The sequence below is a fragment of the Balaenoptera acutorostrata genome, chromosome 4, assembly GCF_949987535.1.
Source record: "Balaenoptera acutorostrata chromosome 4, mBalAcu1.1, whole genome shotgun sequence".
Classification (NCBI taxonomy): domain Eukaryota; kingdom Metazoa; phylum Chordata; class Mammalia; order Artiodactyla; family Balaenopteridae; genus Balaenoptera; species Balaenoptera acutorostrata.
Window position 1 is genome coordinate 137,969,846 of NC_080067.1, and position 17,046 is coordinate 137,986,891.

Consider the following 17,046-nt stretch of genomic DNA (forward strand, 5'->3'; position numbering starts at 1 on the left):
CCTTCTTTATATACCCTGGCTATGGGGTGTGGCGAAAAACACAAGGCGTCATTTTCATTGACACCAGTTTGCTTCACAAATAGCTCATTAGTTTGTTTTGCTTGCTTAAGACATCTTTACACTTGCTTAAGAAATTTCTCATGTGATAGAACACAGGGACAGGATTCCTTCAAATAAATTGTGTCCCTTCATTAAAATACGCGTTGCAGAGACTTCAAAGCACTGGGTCTTGTAGGTCCTAGATACGAGCCTCTGTGAGCAGGCGTTACAATACCAAGAAATTTTCTGACGTTGTTAACTGTTATTCAGTCCTCTTGCTCTTTGAACGTCCATACCACACAGTTGGAATTCAAAAAATACGTGTTGAATAAATTAATAAATGAAATAACAAATACATAGTAAGACAGCCTCAAAATGGAGATATTTCTTAGTATTCACCTGATTAAAGAATCTTTTTGCAGTATGCAAGACGAATGCCAAAGAGTTCATTGGAAAGACTCCTTTTTTCCCCTCTATCTATAGCTACCCTGTTTACAAAACTGGATATAATTTTAATTTTAATTATAGTACCTGCCTGAACTATATTTAACATCACATTTCTAAACCACTGCCTGAACTAATAATCTTGTAATTATAAAAAAAAAAAAAAAAAAACGGAGCTTGTGGATTGATCCTAGAAATAAATTGTCAAATATCATCTGTTGGTCTACTATGCTTTTCAAAGTAAATGTTGAAAATAATAACAGGATAAAAACAGAAATATTAATGGGAAATTTTACCTTAAAATGTACACTATTTTCTTCCATTAGATCTAATAAAACCAGATTATCTAACAAATGTAATGATCTTGTAAAGAGCCAGGTGACAATATTAAATCAAAGTTATTTCACTTTTAGAATGATCATGCACCCCAGGATTGGGAAAGAAAATCATTCCTCTCTCTAAATGGAAACTTAGTCCTCAAATATGAATTAAAGGAGGAATAAGATTGATCAAACCCATCTTGGGTCATGCAAGACTTAAAAAATTATTCTCAGATACCTGCATTGATATTCCTTGGAATGGCACTTAAGAGAAAATTTACAGAAAATACAGCAAAAGAGGACATATGGCACGGAAATAAAAAGGCACAGAACTGCAAGGAATCATTCTTAGAAAAGCACAGAACAGATACATATTACCTACTAGCCCCCCAAATTTTACTTTAGATCTCAGACATAAATTTCCTTCCTGTTGCTAGCAGCTAAGACCTAAATTTCTGGAGGCATATAGAGGTCACAGGCTGACTCCAAGGACAAGGTGGGACACTTGGAAAAATGCAAAACTGTGACAGTGTTTCAACCATTAATTGGTTAATTATAACAGAGGTATTTTTGAAAATACACCGTGCTCTTGCACCATCCTTGATCACGAACAAAGCTGTATGACCACCTAGGGTGATTCAGCATTTAAAATTCAAACACTTCATGTGACTTATAGCTAAATAAGGCCAGGGAATTACAATTAGCTTCACTCACAAAATATAAAGGCATTCAACAGCAGATCCTTCTCTAAAAATCATAGAATAATTTATGTCTTATTTCTGCCGTCATCACATTGCCCTGCTCCATAAAGAAAAAAACTGGTAATATTTGGAAAAAAAGAAAAATTGAACAAAAATATCATTGTACAATGGAAAGAAAAAAAGATTGAGTTAATGTTAAAGTTCAGTTATGATGCTCTGTTTAAATAAGGTCTCCTCTCACTTGCCTACCCAGTCTGACAATATGCTAGCTTTGCCCTGCAGGGCACAATACCCAACTCTGTATCTGAGTAGTAATGGTGAATAAAAATTAAAATATGTTGTCTTTTTAAAAACTTAAGCCGTATTTACAAAGAGCATTCAGAATTTTCTCTAGAAATTCTGCAGAAAACCATAACACAAGAAAATTTTAGGGAAATACATGATTTATCAAGTTATTTAAAAACAAAATCGGTAGCTAGCTTAACCTTACATTGGGTCTATGAAAGCTTTATTATAATATAGGTTTATCTAGGGATGATCCAGGTTTTGTAGAGCCTGAAGTTTATGCAATGTTGAGAAGCCTCTTGATGAAAAACAGTAAACATAAAAATATAAAATTCAGTACAAAAATAAACATTTGTTAAATTGATAAATCACAAATTTAAACACTAATAAAAGTCACAAATATTATAAAATTTTGAAAAAATGTTTTTACTACATAACTGCCTGACACGCTTCTATAATATTTTTTCCATAGACGAGCTTTGGGCTCCACCATTTCAAATTTTTTCCTCCACTACTCATTCTACGCTGGATGCCATGGGGCTAATACATACTGAGATGTGACTTCTGGTCCTGCACATTCATGTCACAAATTCTGGGTGAATTGGAAGAGTAGATGGGAGAGAATTCCTGGAAGCCATCACCATACATGGATGGCTAGAAATAGCCTAATTAGACACAGAAGTAACTGCAAACCACATAAATCTATCTCCCATATCCAAATTCAACTTCTCCTTAGCTAGATCCCAGAAAGGTCCGTGGTCTCTCTAATGCCTTCCAACTTGAGGGGAAGTGTGAGTGTAGGGAACCCCAGGTGGAAAGCAGCAGCGGGCTAAACCAATTGCAGTTAAAATGTCTTACTTTTGTGAGTTTCTCAAAAAACTAGGGTCATGTGACATGGAGGTTTGAAAAACAGAAAAATATTATATTCTCATATATGAAATGACATGGTATTGAACAAATCATTGCTAGGTATTTATTGGTTTAGATAAAGTTCATGACCCTTTATCTTTTAATAACAATGTTAAGATGTTATTTAATAAATAATCTGATTTCTTCTTTCACATTTCTTTGATTTCAAATAAAATGTGACATGAATAAAGATAGGGAAAAACCTTGCTCTTTGATTTTCTACAAAGGAGCAAGAATGTATTGTGTACAGATCATAGAAATAGAGTTAATTCCAGTGTGCACAATAAAACAGTTCTCGTCTTATCAGTTTCAGATATAAAGTTTCCAGCTTCAAGATATTATAATTCATTAAAAATGAGAGAAAAATTACAAGGGAATGTTTTAAATGAATTTTAGAATATACATCAGTGTTACTCTATAATATAAAAATTATATTTCATTCTTTTCATTTATTCCTACAAATATTTATTGAGCATCTCCTATATTCCAGGCATGTTGTTAGGTGCTAGAAATCTAAAGACAAATTAGAAATGGTAATTAAATGGAAAATGATAAATAAATAAACATGCAATGTTATATGTTCTACCCTGGAAGTCCACACTGCCCTCTTGTAGACTTCAGGGGGTGAAACAGAGAGTGGACAATTCTACATGATGTAAGGGGTAATGTCCATGGAAAGCTTCATTAGGAAAGGGATAGATATTTGAACTGGGTCTTGAAAATGGGCATCAGTTAGGAAGATAGTGGATTTAGAGGATATTCTAGAAAGAAGTGTTTGAAGCAAAGTCTTAACGGTGTTAAATAGTACAATGCCTTCCAAGAGACACTGATCATTCATTGGGGCCGTAGCCTTGCATGTGACAGAAGAATTAATGGAAGTTGGAGCTGGAGAGACAGTCAGGGGACATATGAGACTGTGCGTTTTGTGGAGGAAAAGGGAGTCACTCGTACACTAAGCTAGGGTTGGCATAATCAGTTCTGCATTTTAGAGAGATCACTACTCTGACAGTGTGGAAGATGAATTAGAATTGGGAAACCCTGGAGGTATGAAGACCAGGTTTAAAATTGTATCCTTTAAGCATTATTTTGGCTACAAGTAACCAAAAAAACAAGAAAAACAAAAAACAAAACCAGCTGAAAGTTGCTAAATAAAAAGAGTTTATTTTTCACAAATAATGGAAAATGAGAGCGTAAGCAATTCCAGGTTGCTCCAGGGCTTGACAACGTCAGGGTTCAGAGGTGTGATTCTCTGTCTTCTCATGGCTGCAAAATCACTGCAGCAGGTCAATGCTTCAGATTCGTTCACATCAACATCTAAAAATAGAGGAGTTAAAAAAAAAAAAAAAAGGACTTCTCTCAAAGCTCCTTTTCATTGTGCAATGAGCAGGAATTCATTTCCTATTTGTCTTCCAATGGATTCCTTTTATGTCCCATTGTCCAGAATTGAATCATATCCCAGGGTCGAATGACAAGGGAAGCTAGAAAAGTTGTATTGGGCACTTTCTGCCCGGATCATGTGAAGCAGGCTCTGGCAACCTAGAAGAAGGAGGAAGAATAGTCACTGGATTGATAATCAGTTACACAAAAGCTACTTCACTAACTAGGTGGCAGTATTAGCAAGGGGATGAAATTAAGAATTGTTAGGGAGGTAGATTTAACAAGTGGGTTAACAACCATCTATCAGGATCATATCCCTACCAGGAATTCTGATGCAAGACATCCGTGGAAGACACTGGGAGAAGGAATACCAAAGGGCAGTGCTTCTCAATCATTCTCCCATTACGGCATCAAAGTACATCATTACACATCTTTAGGGTACAGTGGGATAATCTGACAAGACTCACTGGGAAGAGACAGCTATCCTGGGAGCTCTGGCACCCCAGGTCCTGTCCAGATCAGCTGGAGGACTAAGAGCCGCAACACTCTGGCACACCTGTAATTCGGTGCTGAGGTCCTCCCATTGGAAGGCTCTGTAAGGTATTTGGGACAATTAGAGATAATACAATAGCCAGTAGAGACAACATCTAATCATTGCTGCAAGAAGAAAATAAAGAAAATTTTCATGCTTCCAGAATGTAAAGTTATCCCAAGGAGGTTGCTTGCTTAGACCCTTGATTTAAAATCCTCCTAATGCCTTTGGGTTACTATTATCTGGTAATCAGACACTGAGACCCTCAAAATATGACCTCCTTTCAGGCAATTTACTAACTTGCATACAAAATTTAATTATTGTTGTCTAGGGCCTCATATTCAGAAATTGCATCTGGTTTTTGATATGAAATTAAGATTTACACCCAGCAGTGAGGTGATACCATCTGAATAATAAGAATCTCAACACCTAGGAGTCACCCTTGACACCCCCCTCCCCTGCATTCGCAAATCCAGTCTGTCACAAGGTGCTCTCACTTTTACCTTCTAACACTCTCTTGGATCCATTAATTTCTATCAATGTCCACTTCACTACTCTATTTCTTATTGTTTCCTAATGCGGCAAATTACCACAAAGTTGGTGACTAAAAAAGACACAAATTTATTATCACAAATTCCAAGAGCCAGAAGTCTGAAATTAAGGTGTCGGCATAGTCAGTTCCTTCTGAAAGCTCTAAGGGGAGAATCTGTTTTCTGGCCTTTTTCAGCTTCTATAGGTGGCCTGCATTCTTTGGCCTGTGACCACTTCCTTTCATCACTCCAATCTCTCACTTCTATCATCCCATCTCCTACTACTGACTCTGACCCTCCTGCCACCCTCTTATAAGGACCCTTGTGATTACATTGGGCCCACCTGGATAATCCAAAATAATCTCCCCATATGAAGATCTTTAACTTAATCACTTCTGCCAAGCCCCGTTTACCATGTAAGGTAACATTTTCATGGGTTGCAGAAACTCAGAGTGGACAACTCTGGGGGCAGCTTATTCAGCCTGGCACACTACCTACTTCAAGCTACCAGCTTATGTACCTACACTGCTATGGTGACTGCAAAACTAATCAAGTTGACAGTTTCCCTCCTTACACACTGCTTCCCATTGCCAAAGTGTTTACAAAATGTAGATCTGGTTACAATACAAACACACACACACACAAACAAACATTAAAAATATTTCAGGACTTCCCTGGTGGTGCTGTGGTTAAGAATCCACCTGCCAATGCAGGGAACAAGGGTTCAACCCCTGGTCTAGGAAGATCCCATATGCTGTGGAGCAACCAAGCCTGCGAGCCACAACTACTGAGCTCGCACACCACAACTACAGAAGCCCATGTTCCCTAGAGCCTGTATGCCGCAACTACTGAGCCCATGTGCTGCAACTACTGAAGCCCCCATGCTCTAGGGCCTGTGTGCCACAATACTGAGCCCGAGTGCCGCAACTACTGAAGCTCACGTGGCTGGAGCCCGTGTTCTGCAATGAGAAGCCACCACAATGAGAAGCCCACACACCACAACAAAGAGTAGCCCCCACTCTCAGCAAATAGAGAAAAGCCTGCGCACAGCAACAAAGACCCAACACAGCCAAAAAATAATAATAATTTTTAAAAAATTCAGTAGCATCCCATTGCTTTTTAGATTTTTTTTAATCTTTAATCTGACCTAAAAGCCCTCAACTCACTCTGATTAGACATCATTGACTATCTTAGATCTTCAAATATATCATGTGTCTTGCCATTTTCTGTTTGTTCTACATGGAATTATCTTCCCTCCTCTGTCCTCCTCAGCTCCCATCAACCTTCAGATATTAGTTCAATCACTTCCCTTGGGAGGCCTTTCTGTGGTTCCTGAGTAGCCAAAGTCCACCTACACTATCATAGTGGCCACCATCTCCCTCCTACTTGTAGTCCTTTAACCTTTATTTGTGTGATTAATACCTGCCTCAGCAACAGGCTTGTTTCAAGGAGAGCAAAAATGACGTCTTTAATCAGCCCTGATTCCTCAGTGCCTAGATCACTACTGGGCATGATGTAGGTTTTCAATGAATATCAGTTGAATAAATGAGTGAATGAATGAATATTCCAAGTCAAATTTGGTCACTCACTTGCTGTAAGAATTTATGCAAATCACTTGCCTGGGTCCCAAGTCTTTCGACTGTAACAGGAGGTAAGTTGACAACCTGGGACTCACCACCTTAGCCATTGAATGATCCTAACATCAAAATTACTGATAAGCTAAGATTACAATTCAACCCTCTCCCACTGGATTTTGTCAATTAAGCATGCAACTATATAGAGTACTTTTGTTCACTGTGTTACACAGCCCTGCTAAGACACACTCATGAGCACCAAGCTGCCATCACTTTAAAACACAAAATGCAGTGACAGAATTGCAGAAGAGAAATGTTGAAACCTCTACAAGACATTCCACCACAGTAGTTTCAAAGTTTAGTCTGTGCAAGAATCTCCTTGGATACTTGTTTAATATGCATATTTCTGAGCTCTGTTCCTGTAGATTCTGATTGTCTGGATCTGTGCTGGGGCCTAGGAATCTGCATTTTAAATAAGCAGCCCAAGTGATTCCAATAACATGCTTTGGAGGAATTCCCTGGCAGTCCAGTGGTTAGGACTCAGTGCTTTCACTGCCGTAGCCTGGGTTCAATAATTGGTTGGGGAACCAAGATCCCGCAAGCCACGTGGCACGCCAAAAAATAAATAAATAAAGTGCTTTGGTCACTCTTCGAGAAATTTGTACTGTTCAATGGTTAGCCATCTGAAAAAGTGTCCTCTTTAACAAAACACACAACTTAAAATGGGATGAGTGTAAAATGGTGAAGGAGAAAAAGGAGACACCTTCTTAGCCAGGATTAATAAGCAGAGTTGATGTAACTTATTATCATGGGCAACTTTGCTCCCCAGGGGACTTGGCAATGTCTAGAGACAATTTCACTTGTCATGACTGGTGAGATGCTTCTTTGCCAGGGATGTTGCCAAACATTCTGCAATGCACCAAACACTCCCCTCCCCCCAGCAACAAAAAACTATCCAGCCCAAAGTGTCAACAGAGCCAAAGTCAAAAACGCTGGTCTAAAGTCAAGATCATATGCAGTTAAATATGACTGCCATGCAACATACCCCAAAAATGTCACATGACATGGGCCAGAACTTGCTGACCAAGACTTGGGACTAACTTGAGACACAATTTCAACGTCTTGCTATCTCAGCACTTTTGGAGCTAAGCCACATTGTGAGGCTACTTAGTTAATTATCAGAGCAAGCACCTAATTAACGAAGCTTGCTATTTGATGTAGAACCCATGTGGTTTTCTTAAGAAATAATGTGACACCACAACAATGCCTGGATGCGTAATAGGCCCACTGACTCTGGTCAGAAACATTTCACATGTGTTTCAGAATCAATATGAAAAAGAAATTCCAAGGAAAGTACATTTTTTCTGCAAGCTTTTAGTCACTAGTGGGATCTGAAGGTCCTTTTTAGCATCTACCCTCTACTCCTGCTGATGCAAAATGGAGGAGCTGAGGTCTACTACTTGTGACACAAAGAGAGAGTTAGAGCCAGAAACTGGAAATGTGTATAAAATTAAAGCACAGAACCAACCAGCAAGCTGAGTTAGTGAAAAGGATCAAGTATGAGAAGTTATGGTCTGTTGTGCTACCTCAGTGCTAAGACAGACTTGCTGATGAGTAGAAGCATGACATTTCAACTTGCTTGTTAGCTACCCTTTGGAAGGCCTGAGATCGTGTTCTTCTGATGACCTTGAAAATAGTATTTCCTATTGCAGCCAAACAAAAAATGATGGCAAGTTCAGTCTACTAAAAACATCATTTTTTCAAAGTCTTTGCTGACCAAAAACTAAATATAAAAACAAATAAATTTAAATTTAAAAAATTAGGACCTGTGTCCCAAAGATTTCTTTATCTTAAAATTTAAGGCTGTTCATTAGGAAAGTGTTGAAAATTCTGTCATTGCAACCAAGTGCATAGGACATAGAAGCTTCAAAATGGAAATAATGAGGCATAAAGCAGATTATTAAAAGGGGAGGATGATTGGAAAGGGAAGAAAATGGAACAGAATACTGTAATGCAAATATCGTTGTCAAAGATAATGTCAGGAGCCTCAGAGGCAAGTCAAGGAATTGAAAAGGAATTGGTGTCTGAGGAATAACAGGGTATTTTTAGAGACAACCATATTCAACATACTCAGGAGTCATATAACATTCTGAGTGGTCTCTGCCTGGCAGGCCTTAGAAGCAAGAAATATTTCCATTTATCTAATAGAAAGCTCTCCTGCTATAATTTTAAGTGCTTTTTTTCTATTCTCAATAAAAATGAAAAAACATAAACTAGTATTTCTGTAAATAGCAATAAAAAATTGAACAAAAGTATAGGAAAATAATTTTTTAACTTTCCTTTTTTGCTGAAAATGTTAACACCATTTCATCAACACTTTAAACATCAACAATGAGATATGTCTCCTTCTCTACTTATTTTGGGATAAGAATCAACAGGACTTGGGCCAGTACTCAAATTGTATGTGCACACAAATCACTGAGGATCTTGTCAATGTGCAGAGTATAATTTGGAAGAGGAAAACCTGAGATTGTGCATTTTGAACAAGTTCCCAGGTGATGCCCATATTTCTTGTCTGCTGACCATATTTTAAGTAGCAAGGGAGTAGGCTTTTTCCTCTATGGCTTTAAATAATTATATTAGTTCAACAAATATTTATCAGGTGTCTGGGATACAGCACTGGTGATAGAACATTGAATAAAGCATGGTGCTTGTCCTCAAAAACCTTACAGCATACAGGCTACAGTGAAGGAATCAGACCTGCCAATTAATGATGGTAAGAAAGATAAACAGCAGCCCTGAAAACACTAATGGTAAACCAGAGCATTCCCTGATTCCCACACACAATCTTCAGAACATCAAATCAGACAAGGTCACTCTGTGACAATGATGGAGAGAGACAAAAACAAGACCACTCTGTAGCCATACCAGAGAACTGATGAAAACAAGAACACTATACAAACCACAAAAATGACTAAACATCATCTTCAGTGACTACTGCTTTTTTACCAATGACAGCTTTAGCTTTGTTCCACTTCCTCAGTAAAAGTTGTTAAAATACCCATCATAGAATTAGGTCTATTTCCTGATGTTACCTCTGGGAAGTGGACTAATGGTCCCCCAAAGATGCCGCCATCCTAATTCCAGAGCCTGTGAATATGTTATATTACATGGCAAAAGGGCTTTGAGGTTGTTAATCCACAAGCCTAGAGGTAGAGAGATTATTCTGGATTATCTGGGTGGGCCCAATGTAATCAAAAGGATCCTTAAAGTGAAAGAGGAAGGTAGGAGGGTCAGAGTCAGATCAGGGAGAGAGATTTGAAGATGCTATGCTACTGTCTTTGAAGGTGAAGGAAGGAGACACAAACCAAGGAACTGGGGCAGCATCTTGAATCTGGAAAAGGCAAGGAAATGAAACCCCACACAATGAATACAGCCCTACCAATACCTTGACTTTTGAACTTCTGACCTCTAAAATTGTAAGAGTAAATTTGTGTTGTTTTAAACCACTAACTTTGTGGAAATTTTTTACAGACGATATCCAGTCCAGAAGAGACCACTGCCTCCTTTAATCCTCTCCAAAATCAACTCCTTCAAGCCCAAATCCTAGAACAAACCCCTCCTAACCCTCTTATTGAGACATCCTACAGTTTCTCATTTGCATGATCTCCATCATCACAGTAAGTCATAAGCCCAACTTTGTTTGACTACGATGTGTTCCAGGTGGTCTTGGTTGGTGGGCAGAGAGTAGTGTGAGCACTGCCATATTAAAGTAAACAGAGGTGAAGCTTTTCAGTCGGAACAAGGGAGGACCCCTGGGGTAGAGGAAGGCCTTCTGAAAGCTACGTAGGAGTTCACTGGATGAAGAAGAGGGCAGAAGACAGCAAAGAACCATTGCAGGAGAAAGGGAAGCATGTTATAACGAAGTAGGAAATGAGACTAGAGAAATCGGTGTTCTTATGAGCCACTAACTGATCTTTATCCTGAAATCAGTAAGTAACCACAAAATAACCAGAGTTTGTGAAAGGAAGTCATGTTATTAGATTGGCATTTTGAGAGATGATTTCATCTGTGGTATGGAAGATGGTTTGGAGATTGCCTGGCAGACCAGATAGGCAGCAGGTGTATTAATCCAGGCAAGAAACGATAAGGGTATGAATGGAGGCAGAAATTAGGAGTGAAGATCTGCCACCATTTTGTAGAGATAATGAGATGGGAAAACCTAAGGACTTGGTACCAAGGTAAAGAATGAAGCCTAATAATTATTAAGATTATTTGGCAAGCTTATGAAAATACTGGAGGACCTTCATAACCTCATTTAGGGTCAAATCAGTAAGCACATAATGAATGTTTTGCCTCTGTTATCAGTGGTAGAATAATGTGCTTGGAAGGAATCAGAAGACCTCAGCTTGATACCTTGGCTCAAGGCTCAGCTTTCCCAGTTGGTAAATATTTGCCCAGTTGGGAAAATTACTTAATTTCCGTCAAATTCCTAATGATACCTATTTCCCAAGACAATTGTCAGAATTAAATAAAATTCTATGGATGTATTCTGTAAACTGTAAATCAATATGTACATTTAGGTACGGTTATTTATGGCATAAGAAGTGCATTAGGGACTTCCCTGGTGGTCCAGTGGTTGGGACTTCACCTTCCAGTGTAGGGGGTGTGGGTTCAACCCCTGGTTGGGGAGCTAAGATCCCACATGCCTTGCAGCCAAAAACCCAAATCATAGAGCAGAAGCAATATTGTGACAAATTCAATAAAGACTTTAAAAATGGTCCACAAAAAAAAAAAAAAAAAAAAAGTGCATCAAGCAGGGATACTTCTGGGAAAGAGTTCTATAGCTTTAAAAGTGTTGTATGGAGGGAGGGGGAATTCCCTGGCAGTCCAGTGGTTAGGACTCAGCACTTTCACTGCCATGGCCCAGCTTCAACCCCTGGTCAGGGAACTAAGATCCCACATGCCATGCGGCCAAAAATATATATATGATATTTTACATATATATATACATGATATATATATAATTTATATATATGACATATATTAAATATATAAAGTATATATTATATATTATTATATTATATATATGATTGTTATATATTGCATAATATATTAATATATAATATATATTAAATATATATCTCATATATATGATAGAGTGGAGAGATGGATTTAGAGTCAGATCATCCTTAGCTAGCTATAGCTTGACATTTTCTTTACAAATGAATGATGCAGCCTCAAACAAATTAAACTTTTCGACACTGGTTTCCTCTTCAGTAATATAGTAGATAATGAAATCTGCCTCAAAAAACCTGTTATTGTTTTATTAAGATTATCTCTTGTTGTATCTGTTACATAATTACTACAGGAGAAAAAGAGATCAGTTTTTGTTGTACTTAATCCCTGCTTGTCCCTCATTAAGGTCTTTATGTTCGGTTCAAGATGACAGGCGGACCAACCATACAGATATTTTTCCTTCCCCTTCCCTAGAACCCATTAAATTATAGCAAAAGCTGGAAGCCAACAATGACAGAGAGAATTGTAGGGACAACATCAATTGAGGGGAGATTAACTAAAGGTCTGGATGATGGAAAGGAGATGAAGGGAAAACAGAAAGAAGGAGAAGCTATGAGAGGAGGGCACTACAGCAACAGTAAGCTGATCTTCCCTTCAATTTCCCAGGGAGGATTGGGCCTCAGAACACTAAGAAAAATACCAGGATTGGGGTTGAAACAGAGATAAGGTGGTTAAATGAAAATCTCATTGAAGAACAGGGCGGGGTACTAGGGCAACTTGTGTTGTCACTTGAACTTTAGAGCAAAACTTTAGATCTTTATACACTTAAACTTTAGATCTTTACGCATTTGAGGACTTCATCCAACCTAAATGTCAGCCACCCCTCTCTTACCCTAAAGTGAATTCTGCCTGTCAATGAACTTTTCCACCATACCCAGAGCTCCAGTGCAGCTCGTCAGTGTGTCATTATTAAATCTGAAAGAATGACTGACAATCATAGCAATGACTGTTATAACATATGAGAGGATAGAAATTAGCATATGTAGCAATGATACCATAGCAATAAGTACACTTAACACCTATATCATACTTTCTTAATACCAGTCTTCACCTAAGGGATCTAGCACTTCCATGACTGAAGGAGAAAAGTTCAAGATGAGACTGGAATATCTTGTTGAGCCAGAAAGGAAGGCATTGATCAAACAGCAATGGGGGCCATTTCTGAAGGACAAAGGAGCCAGCATGAAGATGTCCCCTCTCTCCAAATCTGGGACAATTTGAGCATCAAAATTAATAATAATAATAATGGATGGTAACACATTGAGTAAAATAAGAATCCTCAAGCCCATATTGATATAGATATTGATACTAATAAATAAGCACACAAAAAATAAGTGGGGAGAAGAGAAATTTCTTTCTTACGTAGAATGCCAAATAATAAATATAGAAGGAATTAGAAAATTAGAAAATTGTGAATGGATCCTAAAATAGTGGGTGAAAGTTTGATAAGGAATAGAATATTTACATAGTGTCAAAGTATCGACACAAATTAATTATTAATTACAAAGGGAGAAATAGCAAATTTGCAGTGAAGAAACGTGAAGGACACTACTTTCATCAAGTGATCAAGGTAACCACCAACCAAATTTACATGAACCAACATAAAGTGTCTCTTGATACAATGCAATGAAAAGGATACAGCATCACTTCTATGGCATTTCTACCAAAAAATGCTAAACATGAATCTAATCATGAGGAAAGTTGGATAAACCCAAATCAAGGGATATATATAAATATATATATACATGTATACCTTATTATAGGCTGTCTCATATTTTGGGTTCTTGTAAGGAAATGAGTCTTTGGATAATCATTTATAACATGTTAATTGACATAAAATAAGAGACTATTAAATTTCCTGTAAATATTGAATAAAGTATATTTAACTCTTGAGGGTCAGAATTGTGTTTTATTTCTCTCTCTGTCCCCAAATTTTAGGACAATGCTTGGTGTTGTAGCTACTTGGTGAGTGTCTGTTGAATGAGTATCTCTTGAAGATAGTCAGTGTCTCAGGCCAGAGATTGCTGCAGGTTTTTACAGTGCCTCAAGTTTTAACACAGTGGCCAGAGCCCAATAACTTCATACATAAATGAAGTTTATATTGGACTCTACAATATTTTGCACCCATAAAGCAGAGATTTAACAAATCAATGAACAGTTATTGAGCATCTTCTCTGACACAGGCAGGGGTGCAATAAATACTTGATACATGAATGCATGAGCTTTCATTCAAACAGAGCAGAGGTTTCTCAGGAAAGAAGATAAGCATTTTCTAAGTGCAGACCACATATCATTTCAAGTGCTTTTGATGGCAACTATCATTCCAAAGAATAAATGCTTCATTTTTAATACAGCTATATATATAATCAAAGGTGAAGAAGGTAGGAAAAATAAAACCCATCAATCAAAAAGGGAAAAAAATACTATGTGATTTTAGCTGTCGGCTTCCCTTTACTGACCAAATCTTAGAATGTGTTAAAAACAGAGTGTCATAACTCAGTCCATTTAGTGAACTTTTTCCAACAGTTTATGGGGTTCAAATCTCTCTAGACTGTGTTCTATAAACAGCAGGAAAAGGGGAAAAAACAAGATGGAATTGTGTCACTAATGAAAGGAGGAAAGAAATGTTTTTTAACATTCAGCAACTAAGAAATGTTCCTGTTTATAATCAGCATACAGAAACACTAACAACTGCGGTATACAGACTATACAGTTGACTCTTGAACAGAGTGGGTTTGAACTTCAAAGGCCCACTTATATATGGATATTTTTTAATAGTAAATACTATAGTACTACACAATCCACAGTTGGTTGAATCCACAGAGTCAGAGAGACTCTCAGATACAGAGGGCTGAACATAAACTATACATGGATTAACCCCTGCATTGTTCAAGGGTCATCTGTATTTGGATTAAATTTAGGACTTTTTAAAGGAATTTTTAACAATTGAAAGCTCAACATAAAAGGACAAAATTATTAGGCATCACCCTATCTTGGTGTACAGTCTGAAATCAGAATAAGATTTGATTGAAGTTCACCATTACAGGTTGAAAGTGGTTGATGAGTACAAAAAAAACCAAACAAACAAAAAACATCGTAAAATAAACAACCAGAACAAAAATATTTGTGCTAAATGAATTTGATTTATTGAGACGAACAGCAAAACCCCTTCCTACTCACACCTAATTGTAATGCATTGATGTTGATGTAGAGTTTAATGATACATGGGCAGAGCGACTGTAAGAGACAAACTGCCTGCTTCACTAGTAAAAATTCAGGTATATCAGAGAAATGTATCTTGCTTTGGCTGTAGATGAGTATCAGTTCAGCATTTTATGCCTGGATGACTTGTTCAGCATCATCAAAGACCAGGATTTCAGCAAGAAGTCAGCGAGAAGATGGAAAATGTATCTTTCAAGCATATCTGGAAGCAGGAAGACAGACTTTGTTTTTCAGGTTGTTCTGTGCACAGAGTAATGATCGAAGAGTCCTGTAGTCATCTGGAGCCATGGTCCATCAGTAAGTGCTGTAGCCAAAGCCAGAGCCAGAGCCCCACAGCCGGCAAAAGCTGCCACCGTAGCCATAGCCTAGGTTTCTAATGTTGCTACCACCAAAGCTGTAGCCCAGGGAGCTGTAGCCATTTCATCCATAACCGTAGTTCAGGGGAGAGCCCAGGGGCATGACGCAGTTCAGGAGTGTGGCTCTGAAGGTCCTGTGGAAATCGGTTCCATAGCAAGGATTACCTGGGAAGTAGCTTCCACAGCAGAAGTAATGAGTCATGGTGGCAGGAGTTGAGAAGGATTTGGATAGATTGCAAAGAGCAAGTTACCCAAGAATGAATGAAGTTCTCGTCCTGCACAGGGCCTTTTATACCTTAAGCTGGTGGGCATGCAATGCTTGCCTAGACATCTTATGATAAATTTGCATAGATAATTCTATAATTGCTAATAAAATACATATAAAGGAACCCACACACTCACTGCCCACATTTTTGTTGGCTTTTCTATTTGCAAAGGAATGTGTCATATCTTCAAAGCCAGCGGCCATCCTTGACACACAATTGAATTCTTTTCATCGGTGTTCCATGGTTTAACCAGTGTTCTGATTGCATCATGTGAGGCTCTTTAAATCCTCTGATTATAAACTCCTCCCAACTGATTTAGCTAAACTAAAAAAAGCTTTGGCAACCATGTAAACGCTTCTACAGCTTCTTGAAATTCTCTCCATATGTCATTCAAAAGCATTGGTATACCAACTGTTTAATGGGTATGGAGTTTTTTTGGAGTAAAGAACATTATTTGGAACTAGAGATGGTAGTTGCAAAACATTGTGATGTCCTAAATACCACTGAATTGTTCACTTTAAAAATGGCTCATTTTATGTTATGTGAATTTCATCTCAATATTTTTAAATTTTTAAAGCATTGCTACAGAAATCCATCAGAGCAAGTCTTTTTACAGAGGCTGTAAGAACACTAAATAATAGGATAGCTATGGATAACGTAGTAGTAATTTTCATGTATTTCATTTATGAGCATTATCCTTGTTAACATGTCTTTTTTTCCATGGAGAACATACAATCTTTGGTTGTAAATCATCTTGAACATTGCCAAGCTGTCTTGTTGTGGAGTTGCCACACTGGGGCTGAGTGGAATGGTGCCCAATTTAAAGTCATGTTATACCATGCTTGGTTCTTACTGACTCCTAGTAAAACAAGCTTGGATACCATGATCCATTATGAAATACCAGTTATATTTAAAAGCACAGCACTTACTTCTGCTCCCATTTTGCAGAAGTATGTCCAGTTTTCATGACAAAAGTAAACCAGAAAGAATTTGAGCTCAGCGAAGCTAAGTCTATTCCAATTCAAATGTTTAGGAAAGAATCGTTTTTATACAGCCTAGATTCTCTGAAAATAGATAAAGAAAACTTCCTGGATACCAACTCCTTTTGGATATTCCCCCCTTAATGGATAACCATAGAGCCCAAAGGGCAAAACTAATTATTCCAGACATTTCTCTGTTAAAATTCCTCCTCCCTGAGGTTCTCTGACACAAGAACTTCCTACAGGTCATATAATTTAAGTTTGGACATGCTTTTTTTTATTCTAAAAACTGATTACATGTTATGAGAGTTTATAGTTAGAATCAAAAAGATAAGGTCTATTTTCAAATTCAATTTTTAACAAAAGGAATGAATTAAGATAAGAGGCTGTATCCTCAAGAGTCCAAATTATATAAACTCTACATAAGCTAAT

At 37.7% G+C, this 17,046-nt stretch overlaps 1 protein-coding gene across 1 annotated transcript; it reads right to left on the minus strand.

Moving 5' to 3' along the window:
* Positions 1-15,306: 15,306 nt before the first annotated feature.
* On the minus strand, positions 15,307-15,570 carry LOC103015778 (keratin-associated protein 7-1). Its single transcript, XM_028166884.2, is given in 1 exon segment — positions 15,307-15,570. A coding segment is annotated over 1 exon segment (264 nt).
* Between the last annotated feature and the right edge of the window lie 1,476 nt (positions 15,571-17,046).